Source organism: Zalophus californianus, chromosome X (assembly GCF_009762305.2).
Source record: "Zalophus californianus isolate mZalCal1 chromosome X, mZalCal1.pri.v2, whole genome shotgun sequence".
Lineage (NCBI taxonomy): Eukaryota > Metazoa > Chordata > Mammalia > Carnivora > Otariidae > Zalophus > Zalophus californianus.
This window is the reverse complement of record NC_045612.1, coordinates 47,448,429-47,465,149: the sequence shown is the minus strand read 5'-3', so window position 1 is coordinate 47,465,149 and position 16,721 is coordinate 47,448,429. Positions and strand designations below refer to the sequence as shown.

The 16,721-nt window shown below is 41.4% G+C and overlaps 1 protein-coding gene across 26 annotated transcripts in view; it reads left to right on the top strand.

The window, feature by feature from the left end:
- The window catches only part of LOC113930563 (armadillo repeat-containing X-linked protein 1), a 39,273-nt gene extending 22,892 nt beyond the window's left edge, over positions 1 to 16,381 (top strand). For 16 of the 26 annotated variants that reach the window (XM_027607691.2, XM_027607697.2, XM_027607706.2 and 13 more), the window contains 2 exons: positions 13,132 to 13,246; positions 13,507 to 16,381. In XM_027607691.2, the coding sequence (XP_027463492.1) occupies positions 13,645 to 15,021 (1,377 nt within the window). In that variant the 5' untranslated portion in view covers positions 13,132 to 13,246; positions 13,507 to 13,644 and the 3' untranslated portion in view covers positions 15,022 to 16,381. Of the gene's footprint in view, positions 1 to 5,687; positions 5,707 to 11,271; positions 11,443 to 11,534; positions 12,378 to 13,131; positions 13,247 to 13,506 lie in introns of those variants that run through there. The other 10 variants (XM_027607709.2, XM_027607713.2, XM_027607702.2 and 7 more) reach the window with 8 other exon arrangements.
- Positions 16,382 to 16,721: the final 340 nt, after the last annotated feature.

Sequence of the window (16,721 nt, the reverse complement as noted above, 5' to 3'; positions counted from 1 at the left end):
AATTCAATGAATTAACATATAGTGTAATATTAGTTTCAGAGGTAGAATTCAGTGATTCATCAGTCTTACATAACACCCAGTGCTCATTACATCACCTGCCCTCCTTAATGTCCGTCACCCAGTTACCCCATCCCCCCACCCCCCTCCCCTCTAGCAGCCCTCAGTTTGTTTCCTATGATTAAGAGTCTCTTATGGTTTGTCTTCCTCTCTGGTTTCGTCTTGTTTTATTTTTCCCTCCCTCTCCCTATGATCCTCTATTTTGTTTCTTAAATTTCGCATATGAGTGAGATCATATGGTAATTGTCTTTTTCTGATTGACTTATTTCGCTTTGTTATTTGTTTTCTATATGACTTATGTCCTTTTTGTTCCCCTATCCCTCCACCATTGCCTTCTTTTATGTCAAGTAGACATTTTCTAGTGTACCATTTTCATTCCCTTGTCATTTCTTTTACTATATTTTAAAATATATTCTCTTGGTAGTTGTCCTGGGAATTACAATGAACAACTTAACTTATAAAAATCGAGTTCAGATCAATACCAATTTAATTTCAAATCTTTGCTCCTAATAGCTCTATCCCCTACCCACTCCTTTGCATTGTTATTATCATACAAATTACACCTTTATACACTGTGTGTACATCAACATAGATGTTGCTTTATAAAGTCTTTTAAATCAAATAGAAAAAAATAGAGTTACAACAAAATACATTTATACTGTCTTTCATGTTTCCTATAAGTTGTGGTACGTATTTTAATCCTTTGTTGAAAGCTGGACATTTAGGTAATACAGCAACCCGGGATACTGATGCTTCTCTCAGTGGTCATTTGTTTATTTGTTTGTTGACTTGGTGGGACTAATTCTGGGAAGTTTATTCCCCCCACACACTCAAAGTGTGCATCTCTGATGTCCCAGCTCAGATCTTTTTCCCTTGTTTTTATCTTTTAGCCTGGCTACTTGGGTTTTGCCTGTAGGTTAGCATGTCATTTATTGGTCAAAGGTTGTGCTTAAGTTCCCTCAGTCAGTTAGATATTTACCCTTTATCATTAGATAGGTGTGTAGCTGCTCTCACATTTCAGTGAGTTTACATATTTTGCCTCTCTCCCATTCAGCCAGGGACTAGTAGCTTGGAGGTTTCTTCTCTGATTGTTCCTGAAAGGATATAGCCTTGGACATTCGCACATTCTTTCAGACTGCCAAGGATGACTGTGACTTTATTTTTAATCTCGGCTTTCTAGGATTTGTCCCTGGGTCAGAGTAGCTTATGATTTAGTCAGTGCTTGGTCAGAGGTTGTGTTTAAGCTCTTTGTGCCAGTGAGGCTTTTGCCCTATGTTTATGGGTCTCTGTGTGGCTTGGGGAATCCTTTCAAGCTTGTTCCATGTCTTTCTCTAATTTTCCTAAGAGGATGCAGCCTAGCATATACACACAGTCTTCCTGATCCCCACAATTTTATGTGATCTCAAGAGGGCTTTTATTGTTTGTCTCTTTCCCTGGTTCTTTCTAGGAAACTTGTGACTGTTCTGACATTTTTCTTATATTAGTGGTACTAGCCTCTCCACCAAGATCTCCATTGTTTTTTTGACAGTGCCTGTCAAAATGCATGGAATTTTCTACTACCTTTTCCAAATTATTTCAGTCCCTTCAGGCAGAGCTGCAGCATTCCTCATCTTTGTGTCCTGCCTTTCTTCTTGGGGAGAACCCTTGAACCACTGCACCAGAGCTGAAAGCAGGCACCTGCTTTTACCTGAGTAAAACTCCTGCTCTGTGAGATGGTGCTGGGAAGGGATAGCAGTTCCTGGTCTTTTGGGCTTGCCCCTCCTAGAATAGAAAAATTATTTGAGGATATAATTGTTAAACATTTCCCAGATTTTTTGAACATCATAAATTTACATATTCAAGAAGGTCAATAAATCCCAAGCAGGATGAACTCAAAGAAAAGCATGCCTAGACACATCTTATCTAACTACTAAAAATCAAAAGTAAAGAAAAAACCTTGAAAGTAGCTAGAGGAAAATAACACATTACTTATAGGGGAACAACAATTTGAAAGACCGTGGTTTTCTTATCCCAAACAACGAAGCTCAGAAAATAGTGGAATAACAACATCTTTAAAGTGTTTAAAGGAAAGAATTGCCAAACCATAGTTATACTTCAAGAACAGAGATGTAATAAAGATGTTCTCAGATGAAGGAAAACCAAGAGAATTTGTTGCCAACAGACGTGTTGTAAAAAAAAAAAGATGCTAAACGAAGGTCTCCAGCCTAAAGGGAAATGATACCAGGGGGAAATCTGGAATTCAGGAATGAAGGAGAAGCAGTAGAAATGGTTAATATCTGGGTAAATATAAAAAACTTCTGTTTTTTGAAAACAGTAATGACATCGTATTAGTTCCTTACTGCTGCTGTAACAAGTTATTGAAAATTCAATGGCTTAAAACAAGACACATTATCTTACAGTTCTGGAGGTCAGAAGTCTAAAATGGGTTGACAGAGCTATGTTCCTTCTGGATGCTCTAGTGGAGAATCCATTTCCTTGCTTTTTCCACCTTCTAGAGGCTGCTTGAATTCCTTTGCCCATCGCCCCACATCACTCTGATGTGTGATTCTGTCATCACATCTTATATGATACTTCTGCCCCCCTTATACGGACCCTTGTAAAAAAATTTTTAAAAAGGACCCTGTGATTATATTGGGCCCACCCAGCCAATCTAGCATAATCTTCCTATCTCAATATCCTTAATTTAATCACATCTGCAAAGTCCCTTTTTCCATATAAGGTAACTTAGTCACAGATTCCAATATGTAGACATCTTTGAGGAGACATTCTTCTTCCTACCACAACATCATCAAAGATCCACAAATATTTAAAAATAATTTAAAGTGTTCTAGAGCATAGGGAAAGGTGGAAATCTACCCCATTAATTCTATAAGGTTTCATAAGACTTACACCAAAACAAAGAGGACTAGAACTAAAACAGTAAACCAGAGGTCACACTAAATTATAAATATAAATGCAAAAGTCCAAAAGAAAATATTATCAAATTCAATATAGCACTGTAGTAAATAGAATAGTGATAATGGTCCCTATTCTTTGTGCTATCTGTATTAGATTAGCATCAATGTTATGGAGGCTATGCATGGGCTGAATAACATGGACTTCCACTCACCAAGGTTGATCTTGTGCTAACACTGCTGAGTGCCCAAACTGACAACAAAATAAGATTATGAAGAACAATTCAATACAATAAGACAGTATTTCCTGGGGATACCAGTCAGCCCCATGGTGGTAGGATTATTATATGGGACACCACTCATCATGGTGAGAACATTTTTCCTTATGGAAATAAATATTCTGGACACACATTTATCTTCTTTGCTCATGATGATTCTTCAGTGCCACCATCCATTGACTTCCAGAATGCCTTAATCATCATTGGGTTATCCTAGGTAATAGTATTGTCTCTGACCAAGGAACTCATTTAATGGTAGATGAAGTACAATAATGGAGTCATATCCAAAGATTCACTAATCTGTATTACTTACTCCATCATGCAGAAGCAGCTTGCCTGATAGAAAAGTAAATGAATTACTGAAAGCTTAGTTATAGGATCAGATGTTCCATGCTGAGAGTGCAATACTACAAGAATACATGGTTGCTTTAAAACCAGTGACCAGTATATGGTGGTATTTCCTTCATAGTGAGGATACACGAGTCTGGGAATGAAGGGATGGAGGAGGGAGTGGCCCCTCTCACTATCACACCAATTAACCCAGTAGGAAAAAAAATATATTTTTGTCCCCACAACCTTGGGCTCGGCAGGTTTGGAGGTTCCATCTTCCAAGGGATGAATGTTTCCCACAGGGAATAAGGCCATGGTTCCATTAAATTGAAAGCTGAAACTGCAGCCTGGCCATTTTGGTCTCCTTATGCAATTGAACTGACAGGCAGAGAAAGGGGTTACTGTACTGGCTGGAGTGATTGAATCCCATTACCAAGGGGGAGTAGAGTTGCTGCTATACAATGAGAACAGGAGAAGTTTGCTTGGAGCCCATTAGGGCACCTCTTAGTGCTCATTTGCCCAATAGTCCTCGTCAATGGGAAAATGCAAAAATCCAATAAAGATAGGATTGAAGGTTAGGGTCACTATATCAGGGAAAGAACTATGAAAAGCTAAGGGGCATATGAAATGGATTATTGACTTTCGCCTCATGACCAGCTACAGAGGGAAGCTGTGGCAGCTAGGCGTATCTTTGTTGATAATTTTTTTCCTTCCTTTCTGTTATATATGAAAAATACTGGAGATGGTTGTTCTGAATTAGGTTTCAGGTGGAGAGCATGAATTGACATCACTCAATGACAGTACAGAGGCTGATGGGTCTTTTTGTCCCTTCTTCCCTGTTGGAGATGAGTTTCTTCATTTGAGTAAAGGGCAAGAATGGATGCTGAGTGGCTAAAGGGGTGAACCATGTTGGCTAAACTTTATTTTACCTCACCTCCTGATCAATTTCCTGCCCCTTGGTCCTGTTCTATGCCCTGGGAGGCTGACTCCTATGGACTGTATTCCCTAAGCACCTTTCCTAGTTGGAGTCTCTTTGGATTTGGCCAATGGAATACACTTACAGAACTTTGGAAGAACAGAGAAGACAATTTATTTTCTTTCCTGTTTCCTCACTGATTTGGGCTGTGTTTTATTGGCAGTGAGTGCCAATAAGTATACTGGCGGTGATGGGCCAAGACTTCAGCTCCTGCAGAAAGTCCCTCTTCCATGGCCTTAGTTCTGATCAAGAAGTCCCAAACACCAGAAGCATTCTCATAAAAATCAGGAAAAAGACAAGGATGCCAGTTTTTTCACAATTATTTAACACTGTTCTGGAAGTACTACTTAATGCAATTATCTGAGAAGGGAATGTGATATTCATATTGGAAAGGAGGAGACAAGATGATCATTACTGCAAATGAAACAAATCTAAGAGAATCAACTAAAAACTATTTGAAACCTTAGGAATTCCATAAAGAGGCTGGCTATAAAATCAACTGCAAAAACCAACCACTTTCATATATAAAAACGATAAACAGAAAATGTAAGATAAAGAAACGATTCAACTTACAATAGCCACGGAGAAAAGTAAGCTACTTAAGAATACCCTTAACAAAAAATCTGCAAGACATACTCATTAATTCAACAAGTATTTATTAATAATCTATAGTGTGCCAGGCAATGCTCTACGAGTTATTATTATTTTTTTAATTTAGAAATGCCGTTGAGGAAAAAGAATGAAGACTAGAAGAAATAGGTTCTTATATAGAAAGATATTCTTTCTTCCTCAGTTTTATTGAGATATAATTGACATATAATGTTATGTAAGTTTAAGGTGTACAGTGTGATGATTTGATACACACATATTGCAAAATGATTGTCACAATATGGTTAGTTAACACATCATCATACCATATAATTACCACCTTATTTGTTGTAGTTGTTGTGGTGAGAACATTTAAGATCTACTCTCTTAGCAACTGCCACGTGTACAGTACAGTGTACTGTTAACTATAGTCACCATGCTGTTCATTTAGATCCCCAGAACTTATTCATCTTATAACTGGAAGTTTGTACCAACATTGCCTCATTTCTCTTTTTCCCCAGCCTCTGGCAACCACCAATCTACTCCCAAGTTTCTATGAGTTTGGCTCTTTTAGATTCCACATGTAAGTGATAATCATACAGCACTTGTCTTTCTTTGTCTGACTTATTTCACTTAGCATAATACCCTCCAAGTTTATCCATGTTATTGCAAATGGCAGGATTTCCTTCTTTTTATGAATGAACAACAACACATTTATATTCATATATAATATATAAATATAATATGTTTATTTTAATTCAGTCATCCATTGATGAACATTTTGGTTGTTTTTATGTCTTGGCTATTGTGAATAATGCTGCAATGCACATGTGGGTGCAGATATCTCTTTGACATAGTGATTTCATTTTCTTCAGACAAATACCCAGAAGTGGAATTACTGGATCGTATAGTATTTTTCTTTTTAATTTTTTGAGGATCCTCCATACTGTTTTCCCTGGTGGCTGTACCAATTTACATTCCCACCCACAATGCACAAGGGTTCCCTTTGTCTCTACATCCTCACCAGCAATAGTCCTCTATTGTCTTTTTAATGATAGCCATTCTGACCTGTGTGAAGTGGTAAGATATTCTTATAAAGATGCCTGTTATCCCTCAGTTAGCTTATAAATTAAGTGTAACCTAAATTGGAATAGACAGGATTTTAAGGGAATATAACAAGATAATACATTTCATGTCTAAATAAACACACGTGAATAGGCAGGTAAATTATGAAAAAGAGTGATTAAAGAGGCTTTATCCTCCCAGATATTAAAACATATTATAAAGATACTATAATTAAAACAGTTTGGTATGTAAAAAGAAAAAAAAATAACAGATTCAAGCAACATAATAAAGAATCAAGAAATATATCCAAATATACGTGGATATTCAGCTTACGATAAAGGTGACATTTTATTTACTTATTTATTTTTTGTTTCAAGTTTTTATTTGAATTCTAGCTAGTTAACATATAGTGCAGTATTAGTTTCAGGAGTAGAATTTAGTGATTCATCCCTTACGTATAACACCCAGTGCTCATCACAGCAAATGCTTCCTTAATACCCATCACCCATTTAGCCCATCCCCTGCCCACCTCCTTCTATTAACTTTGTTTGTTCTCTATAGTTAAGAGTCTGCTTTATGGTTTGCCTTTCTCTCTCTGTCTTCTTTTTTTCATAAAGGTGACGTTTTAAATCAGTGAGCTAGAGAAAGATTATTTGATAATTGGCACTGGACAATTTCCTAACTATTTGGAAAAAAAATTATTCCATGTGTTCAATAAAGGGGGAGAAAATGTATTTACAATGACATTAGGAGGTTACTTGCTTTATTCACCATGTTGACATTTATACAAATGGTTCAAAAACAATGGTGAGGAAAATTACTGGTGCCTTACTGGTAACAAAGGCAATGCCACCAAAAAAATTCCATATGAGCCAAAAATCTAAATACTAAAAAATGTACATTAAAAAATGTACAAAAACATTAGAAGAAAATACAGATCTTCCTAACCAGGGCACACAACCCCCAAAATGTAAATAAATAATTGATAAATTTTGTATCATAAAGATTTAAAAATTCCATATTGCAGAAGTCCAAAAAATTATAAACTGAGAATATATTTATGACACTTATGATAGTCAAAGAGCTCATTTCCTTGATATACAGAAAGTTCTTATGTATTAATAAGAAAAAGATGAAAAGCTTAATGGAAAATGGGGAAAGGCAATTCATAGAAAGAAATATACAAATGGTTAACAAACCTATGAGAAGATGCTTAATCTCACTTATAATTAAACAAATTGAAAAATTTTGGAGCAGAACATGGAATATATATACATCAAAATTTAAGAGGTGAAGTTGGCAGCATCTACTTTGACCCAGTGGTTTCACTTCCAGGAATTTATCATAAGAAAATAATGCCACAATTGTCAAAAAATATGTGTATTAAGGCTTCCACTTTAGCATTTTTGTAATAGACCAAGATTGGGAAGAGGCTAAATATCAATCAGTGATAGATTGGTAAAATTTTGGTAAATCCATACTGCAGAATATTATTGTATCTGATAAAATAACATACATGATATATTAGTTGAACAAATAGTTGCATTCTATGACCCAAAATTATTTTTAAAAGCTATATGTGTATATACACTCACATACAATGTACCTACTTATATATGTGTATATATATATGTGTGTGTATATATATATAGTGGTTGTTGATGATATATATAAAACAACAGCAAAACCTGGAGAGTCAATTGAAAAGTTAACAGTGATTTTCCCAGGATTTATCCTAGGATTGAGGTATATGGGTTATCATGGTGGTTATGAGAAAGGTGGAGAATTTGAACATTCTTATTTTCAGCTCCCTTCCTTTCCTAGTTAATACTTGCTTTTCTTCATCTCAGCTCAAATTTTCACTCCCTTTCCCCCCACAAGGAAGTCTTCTTTGATCCCCAGACTCTGCCACTTCTTTTACTATATTAATAATGTTCCTTTCATTCACAATATTTTTTCGGTTTGTATGCATGTGTGATTATTTCATTAAGGTCTTGTTTCCACTATGAGAGCAGAATCAGTGTCTGTTTTTGCTCACCAACATATTCATAATAAGCACAGGATTTATGGCAATTCTCCTTGGTCCCCTCTCCCTCCCAATATTGTGATGTGGACAACTGAATTTTTCTCGGTCTTATATAAGGGGTTATGAAATTGCAGCTTTAAATGATTTTTAAAGATTTTATTTATTTGAGGGGGGAGGGAGAGGACATGAGCAGGCAGAGGGGCAGAGGGACAAGCAGACTTCCCGCTGAGCAGGGAGACCAATGGGGGGGTGTGGATCCCAGGATCCTGAGATCATGACCTGAGCTGAAGTCAGATGCTTAACCAACTGAACCACCCAGGCACCCTAAAAGTGCAGCTTTTATTTATTTTTTTAAAAAAGATTTTATTTATTTATTTGGCAGAGAGAGACACAACGAGAGAGGGAACACAAGCAGGGGGAGTGGGAGAGGGAGAAGCAGGCTTCCCCCGGAACAGGGAGCCCCGATATGGGACTCGATCATCATGACCTGAGCCAAAGGCAGACGCTTAATGACTGAGCCATCCAGGCGCCCCCCCTTTTTAAAAGATTTTATTTATTTATTTGACAGAGAGAGACACAGCGAGAGAGGGAACACAAGCAGGGGGAGTGGGCGAGAAGTGCAGCTTTTAGACATCACCCCCCACTCACACAAAAACAGAAGGAGAACACATTGGAAACAAACAGCAAACTCACACTAAATGGTGAAATATTAGGGGCATTCCCATTTACTTCAGGAACAAGGTTGGGAGGCCCTCAATCACCATTATTCACCGTTGTTCTGGAGGTTCTGGTCAATGCAGTACATCCAGAAAATGAAAGAATAAGAGATATAAATATCGGAAAAGAGGAAATTAACAAAATCATCATTTGCAGATGCTAGATGTATCAACTGAAAAATTATCAGAAATACTAATTATTTTTCCTTAGGCAATAACCTAGTACAAAATATAATCATAAAAGGAATGTCATCCTACAAAACAACAAAACAATAAACTACCTAGGAATAAACTTAGCAAGTAATGAGTATAACCTACCTGAAGAAACAAAATTTGTTGAAGATCATAAAAGTCGACGTAGAGAGACTCAATTTTTAAAGATGTCAGTTCTCAAATCAAAGTGCAGATTCATTACACTTTATGTCACTAAATGTCAACCATCTCACTCTGTGTATTGTTGTTCAACCTGGAACTGGACACATGCATACATATACTTTTTGTATTTGCATGAAGAAAGGTGGAAATTGTTAAAAGTGGTTGGTGGTGGAACAAGAGTTGCAGGGCACTTTCACATTCTACCTTATACATTTCTGCATTGTTTGCACATTTAAAAAAATAAGAAATGTGTATAATGAGAGAGACAGAGGCAGAGAGAGAGATTGAGACAGAGAGAGAAAGGAAGAGATTGATTTCTACTCAGGGGATATATCTTTTTTCCTAGGCAAGTAGTTCATTATTTTGTTAAAGTCATAGATGCCCGTGAGAATCTGGTGAGACCGATGACCACTCTCTCCACTAAAATGAACATATGTGCATAACGTTGATACAATTCCAGGTACAGCACAGAAGTGGTCAGTTGAGAAAGCCCAGTCTAGGTTAATCAGTTTGCTCAGTGGGGAGACTTTCTGGGGCCCCCGCATACATTTGGCTGAGGGGGCAGCAAAGGGGGCGTGGGCTGCAGGCAGTGACCCTGCAGCAAGGCTAGGTTCTCCCGGGGTGCCCTGTGGCGAGGAGGCCAGAGGTAAGAGGCCCAGCTGGCTGAACCTCTCAAGCCAGGTGATAGCAGCCGTGGTGTTAGGAGCCATGTTACCCAAGGCGCCATGGATGAGGGCAGAGCAGGCCGACCTGGGGGCTTCCCCCAGGCAGCAATCACTTCTTCATGGAAACCCACAGCTGCAGGGCTATGTGGGAACAGCAATCCCTTCTATGTATCCCTGAGTCACATCCCTGGGAATTTGGGGGGAGGGAGGGAGAAAGGGAAGAAGCAAGCCAGAAACAATGGCTCAGGTTGGTCCCCTGAGTAAAGGTGGCCGTTTACCATCTTGGTCACCTGTCCATGTGTACTTTTAGAGCGAGCAACAGAGTCAAGTGGCTGAATGCAGGGAATAAGAGGCTCTGCAATACGGGGGGAGGTGGAGGGTCAGCACCTTCCTCCCCCACTTGACAAAGCTGAGAGATCAGACCATTTCTACATTCCTCACACCCTCGGCTGCCTCTGTCTTCGTGGACTGGAATGTAATCCAGGGGCAGGTCTCAGAAGAGCCATCAAATCACAACAGGTTCCTGCAGCATTCGTCGACTTCGGGACAGTAAATAGACGTCTTTCTTTAATCAAACAAGACAGGATTGTGTTGCTTTTGTTTTATCAAATTGTAAGTTGATCCCAAAGTAGAAAAAGTAGTAGATCATTTACATTAACTGGCCAAACTTAGACGACTAAGGATTAAATCTCTTTGTGGACTAATTCATAGATCGTATGAAAAATTTGTTTTCAATTTTAAAACGGGTTAGTATGTTTCGAAAGCTGCCATTTTGTTATAACCAGTAGAAACATTTTTCTTGTACTATAACAAAATATAACATAATTAATGAGGCCTTTTGGGTCCCCCCTTAAATGAAAATAGCATCATTTTATTTTCTCAATATAAAAGTAATGCAGTACTGATTTTAAGAAATGAACAGAAAAGTTTAAGAAAGTAAGAGACTCCCACTACGTATAATCTTTTCTGAGATCTTTCCTCCCATTTAATAGAGGGGTGCAGGGAAAATGCTGGCCCTTCATGGCTGGGGGTGCGGGGGAGTGAGAGAAGGGGAGAAGCAATTGGACAGGGAGTAGAGAAGGGAAAATAAACTATTCCTCAAAGAGGAAGAAAAGACCAACGGACAAGGGAACAGATGCATCTTCTCCCTGTTAACCAGAGAAAGGCAAATTCCGGCCACAAGGAGAAGCTCTCCTCAGTCTCTGGGATTGGCAGAAGAAAATGAGTGGCAGGACCCGATGTAGCTGGGAAGGAAAGGGGGGGTGGGCCAGCTCCTGACGCACTGCTGGTGGGAGTGGTAATTGGGGTCTTGAACTCACGGGTGACGTGGCCCTCACGTGGGCAGGAGCCGACGTTTGCAGACGTCCTTCTAATCCTGATCCTGGTTTGGTCCGGTTACCAGCTCCCTATTACCCCCAGGGCGGGCCTGTGGCCCGGGACGGACGAGGAGGTAACTGCCGGGATCCCAGCAGGTCTGTGTGCGGATGGGCGCTGCCTGGGGGAATCCCTGCGGTGCGGGGAGTGGAGGGTGGAGACCAAAGAGGGACGAGGCCTGCTTTCTCCACAGCCTTGCACTATCCCTGGCCCTTCCAAGAACAAAAATGGTGGACTCTGGGGTGCGGCTTCCAGGGGCGACCCCAGACCAGGAGGGAGGAAATCTGCAAACTTTGGCATCCAGGGCCTTGAATCGGGAAGGGCAGATAGTAAGATTCTTGCCCTGGGTGCTGGTCTGTCTACCAAGCCAGAATCTTGGTGCTGTGCGTCTGTAATTCCCCACGTCTTTCAGTAGGGCGCTGTACCACGCAGAGGAACGAATCTGCCCCAATCCCTGCAGGTTTGGGTAGAGGTGGGATTGCCCCGCAGTCCCCGGAGGGGTGGGGGTGGCTGCGGTCTCTGACTTAACTTGGGCCCATTTCTGACTCCAGCTGCCTTCCTGTTATTTTATGTAGGAAGAAGGATGTGACAGTACCCACAGGGAAAATGGCTGTCGTGGGGGGTGGAAATGCATCGGGGAGGGGGCTCTTCTTTTGCTCCTCAGGTTTGCCTTACTCCCTCGCCCCGCCTCCTCCCTTTCCAGTTGTTCAGAAGGGGTGTGGTTTTTGCTGGGAAAATGGCCGACCAGTGAGGGTGGGGGCTGCGGGAGTGGGTGAATGGACGCCGGGCAGGAAGAAGGCTGATGTCAGCAGAGTCCTGAGAAGTGGGGGTAGGGGTGAGAGACCAAAAGATGAAATCCGTTGGACAACCAGGATCCTGAATTTGGAAAAGCTGGTATTGGGACTCTCTGAAGTGCTGTCCTGTCCGCCCAGCTGTCTGTCTCTGTCCTGTCGTTTGTGTGTCTGTGGATCTTGCACTTTAGGGCCAATTCAACCCTAGAAAGCGAGCAGAAGAGGAAAATTGTTCAGAAAAAGTAGGTCAGAGTGAGGGTGGTGGCACTATTCGGGGACCCCTGGGGTGGAGAATTGCGAGGACTGCAAACCCGGGGGAGCCCATGGACTTCCTCCGCATCCCCCTCCTTTCTTCCTCTTTATTCCATTTCAGAGCTTTCAAAACAAAGTGCTCTGCAGGTAGACGACAAAGAAGGAAGTGGCTGGGGGGGCGGAGTGTCACGAGAATCCTGAAGTGGGGGTGGAGAGGCTCTTGCTCCAAATTACTCTTCTTCGGAGTACAGTGTCCTGGGGTTGCTCTGTCGGTCAAGCACTCAGTCTCAAGAGTTACCAGTCCTTAGATTTAGTGGAGGAGGCGGAAACTGATATGAGGGAGGAAGGAAATTGCTTCGGAGCAGTGGAGGTTGGTATAATGGGTGGAGGGAGGAGTGTCCTGGTACCTCTGAGATGGTGGGGGTGGCGGAGGCAAGGGCCAGTTGGAAACCTTTGTGCATTTTGCTGTTTGTCTTCCACACTCGCTCCACCACCATCCCTTTTATTACAGGGAAAGGGAAGTGACTGACCAGGGTGGGGTGGAGGATCGAAAGAGATAAAGGAGATGGGGAAGGGAGATAACTGAATTTCCAAGCCACAGCTCTGTGACTGAGGAGTGGAGGGTTGGGCTACGCAGAACTGGGACCAGAGATTCCGGAGAGGGAAGTGTGTCCCATCCAGGGAGAGGTTCTTCTTCTGTCCCTTGAGCGTTCAGCACCCTCCTCCCCACCCCTTTGTATGCAGGTTTGCGGGTCGCAGTGGACTCCCAGGCAAGGAAGAGAAGGAAGAAACTGCCTGGACCTGTGCGGGTGTATGTGGGGGTGCCGCTAGCCCCAGGACATCTGGAGGGGTAGGGGAGGTAGGGAACTGATTAGATGCCTTGAATGTAACGGGCTGGGGTGGGATGGGTGGGATGGTTGAACGTCAGGTTGGAGAGCCTGGAGGTGGAGGTGGGGAAAATTTTCCAAAATTACCTTCCCCGTAGAGGAAAGGAATCAGTGATCCAGCCCCGAGTCCCTGTCACGTCCCTGTCCGTTTGTTGGTCTGCAGTTCAGTCTGTCCGCATGCAAAGGCACAAAATGGGGAGACTGACGCCTTAAATCTTTCCTTCATTCCTAGGTTCTGCTGTTACCTGCAAGCTGCCACAGGGCCCGCCAGCTGTCGCTGAAGACTCCGCCCCCAACAGGAGCCCTGCTCTGGGCCAGAGCAGTTCCACTCCACCCTGGTTAAGAATTTGGTTCAGACTTTCACCCCAGCATGGGCCGTACTCGGGAAGCTGGTTGTGTGGCCGCTGGTGTGGTGATCGGGGCAGGCGCCTGCTACTGCGTCTACAGACTGACCTGGGGAAGAGATGAGAGTGAGAAAATCTGGGACGACGATGAAGAGGACGATGAGGAAGAATCTAGTGATATTGTAGAGACTGGGGTCGAGACTGGGAAAGGAGCTAAGGCTAATGCTGGGGTAGGGGCTGGGGCTCGACTTCAGGGTGAATCAAAGGTCAAGGCTGAGGTGGGCATGGAACTCCAGAGTGGTTCGGATGTAAAGGCAGAGGCCCACTTGGGGGCCCGGAGTGGAGGTGGCCTAGAGGCCAAAGCCAAAGCCCTTTTCAGCACTCTGAAGGAACAGGCAAGTGCAAAAGTGGGCAGAGGAGCCCGGTTGGGCACTATCTCCGGGAACAGGACTCTGGCACCCAGTTTACCCTGCCCAGGAGGCAGGGGTGGAGGCTGCCACCCCACCAGGAGTGGGGCTAGGGCTGGAGGTAGGGCAAGTGGAAAAACCAAGGGAAGAACCCGAGGGAAGAGCACCAGGACTCCAGCCACAGCATGGCCTGTTCGCAGGGGCAAGTTCAACTTTCCCTATAAAATTGATGATATTCTGGGTGCTTCTGACCTTCAAAAGGTTCTTAACATCCTGGAAAGATCAAATGATCCTTTTATTCAAGAAATAGCCTTGGTCACTCTGGGTAACAATGCAGCATATTCTTTTAACCAAAATGCCATTCGTGAGTTGGGTGGTCTTCCAATTATTGCAAAACTGATAAAAACGAAAGATCCTATTATTAGGGAAAAAGCTTACAATGCCCTTAATAACTTGAGTGTGAATGCTGAAAATCAGGGCAAGATTAAGACGTATATCAGTCAAGTGTGTGATGATACCATGATCTGTCGCTTGGACTCAGCTGTGCAGATGGCTGGACTAAGACTGTTAACCAACATGACTGTGACTAATCATTACCAACATTTGCTTTCCTATTCTTTTCCAGACTTTTTTGCTTTGTTATTCCTGGGAAATTACTTCACCAAGATTCAGATTATGAAACTAATTATAAACTTTACTGAAAATCCAGCCATGACAAGAGAGCTGGTCAGTTGTAAAGTACCGTCAGAATTGATTTCCCTCTTTAATAAAGAATGGGACAGAGAGATTCTTCTTAATATCCTTACTCTATTTGAAAATATAAATGACAACATAAAAAACGAAGGGCTTGCATCATCTAAGAAGGAATTCAGCAGAAGTTCACTTTTTTTCTTATTCAAAGAATCTGGAGTGTGTGTTAAGAAAATCAAGGCATTAGCAAATCACAATGATCTGGTGGTGAAAGTAAAAGTCCTAAAAGTATTGACCAAACTCTAATTGGGAGTAGGTCCCAAACAATCTCGAGATAATTTTTTAGTGTGCACTGGGAACAATGCATTTTGTAAATTCTTCGTTTTCCACTGTGCTTACATGGCAAGGAGATCCTTTCAGCTCCTACTCTGGAATAATGGATATCAAGGGTCATCAACAGTGATGTTACTTGTGGTGGCTGGTTTTAGTCTGGACCATTGTAATGATTTAATGAATCCTAGAGCTTGTATAGAGAGCATTTATTGATTCCATCTTGCTACCTAGATTGAGATATTTTTTACTCTTTACCTAAACTGACAGCAGGCTAATCATAAATAAGCTACACTTTTTTGGTTTCCATTTGTTAATCTTAGACTCGTGTTTCATCAATAAAGTTGTGTGTTTTAACCAGCAAAAAAAAAAAATTGGATCACATCCTTGAGTTTATGATCTCTTTGGAAAGGTAAGATGTGTGGAAACAAAAATACGCTACCAAAGCCACAAGCCTCTGATCATGGCCAAACCCTTCCCGTCAGTGCAGAAACTTCTGCAGGCAGCAGTGCTCAGGCAAAGCTGTACAGAGGAGGGGGACACTTAGGTAAGCTGGGCTTGAAGGATAGGAAAAAAATGGGGATGTTTGGAGACCCAACTGGTGACTTGGAGACAAATCTCGTGTTATGTTAAATACTGTCATGGCACTAAGTAGCACTACGGTATTCACTGGTATTAGATAGACTTCTTCCCCCCATAGTGTGGTATCGCTGAAGTTATGATGCATCTTACAGTTGAAGGCACCTTAGCATTGTTCCATACTTTAATTAGAAGTATTGTTTTCCTTTTGTAGTGGTATGTAAAATAATGATGCATCTAAAAATCAGAGGCATCTTAGATCAGTGAAATTCTGTTTCTAGTTACCGAGAAAAATGTGAAACTGTGTTAATACTTTTAAAGGGTGTATTTGCTCCATAATAAGTACATCATTTTGTACTGATAGAGGTTTTGGGGTAGTTTGAGTTTAAGGAAATTGGCAGAGGGTTGAGGAGGAGTCATCAAGCTCCCCCTACTGAAGGAATGTTTAAATCAAGGGAATCTGTGCTGTTGCAACACTACCGTATTCATATTGCAGATAGTGATTTAGAGCAAACAAAGCAACATTTAATCAATGTCATTAGTGTTAATTTAAATGTTTTTTTTTTTTTAGTTTTATGGCTTGGTTTATTTTTAATTTGTGGGTTTGTTTTGTTTTAAACTTTATATGAGAGTGAAGGTTGGTAGAATATACCGCCCCCAAATATGCCCCTTTGGCATAAGGATTATTTTGAGCTAAAAGCATTTGGAAGGGCCCCTGGGTGGCTCAGTTGGTTAAGCAGTTAAGCGTCTGCCTTCAGCTCAGGTCATGATCCCAGGACCCTGGGATCAAGCCCTGCTTCAGGCTCCCTGCTCAATGGGGAATCTGCTTCTCCCTCTGCCCCTCCCCGCTGCTCATGCTCTCTCTCACACACACAAAAATAAATAACATTTAAAAAAATTAAAAAGTAAAGGCATTTGGCAAATAGGTACAAGAAAGGCACTCTGACCTGCTCTTTTCTTCCTGAAGGCAGGAGATAAAAATCCCATGTGAAAATTGTCTTCCCTATACCAGGAGGAAATTCAAATTCTTATCACCAGAGATGGGGAGTTGAGGCTGAGAGAATTTTGTACAGACAGATCTTGTTAAAATAAATTTT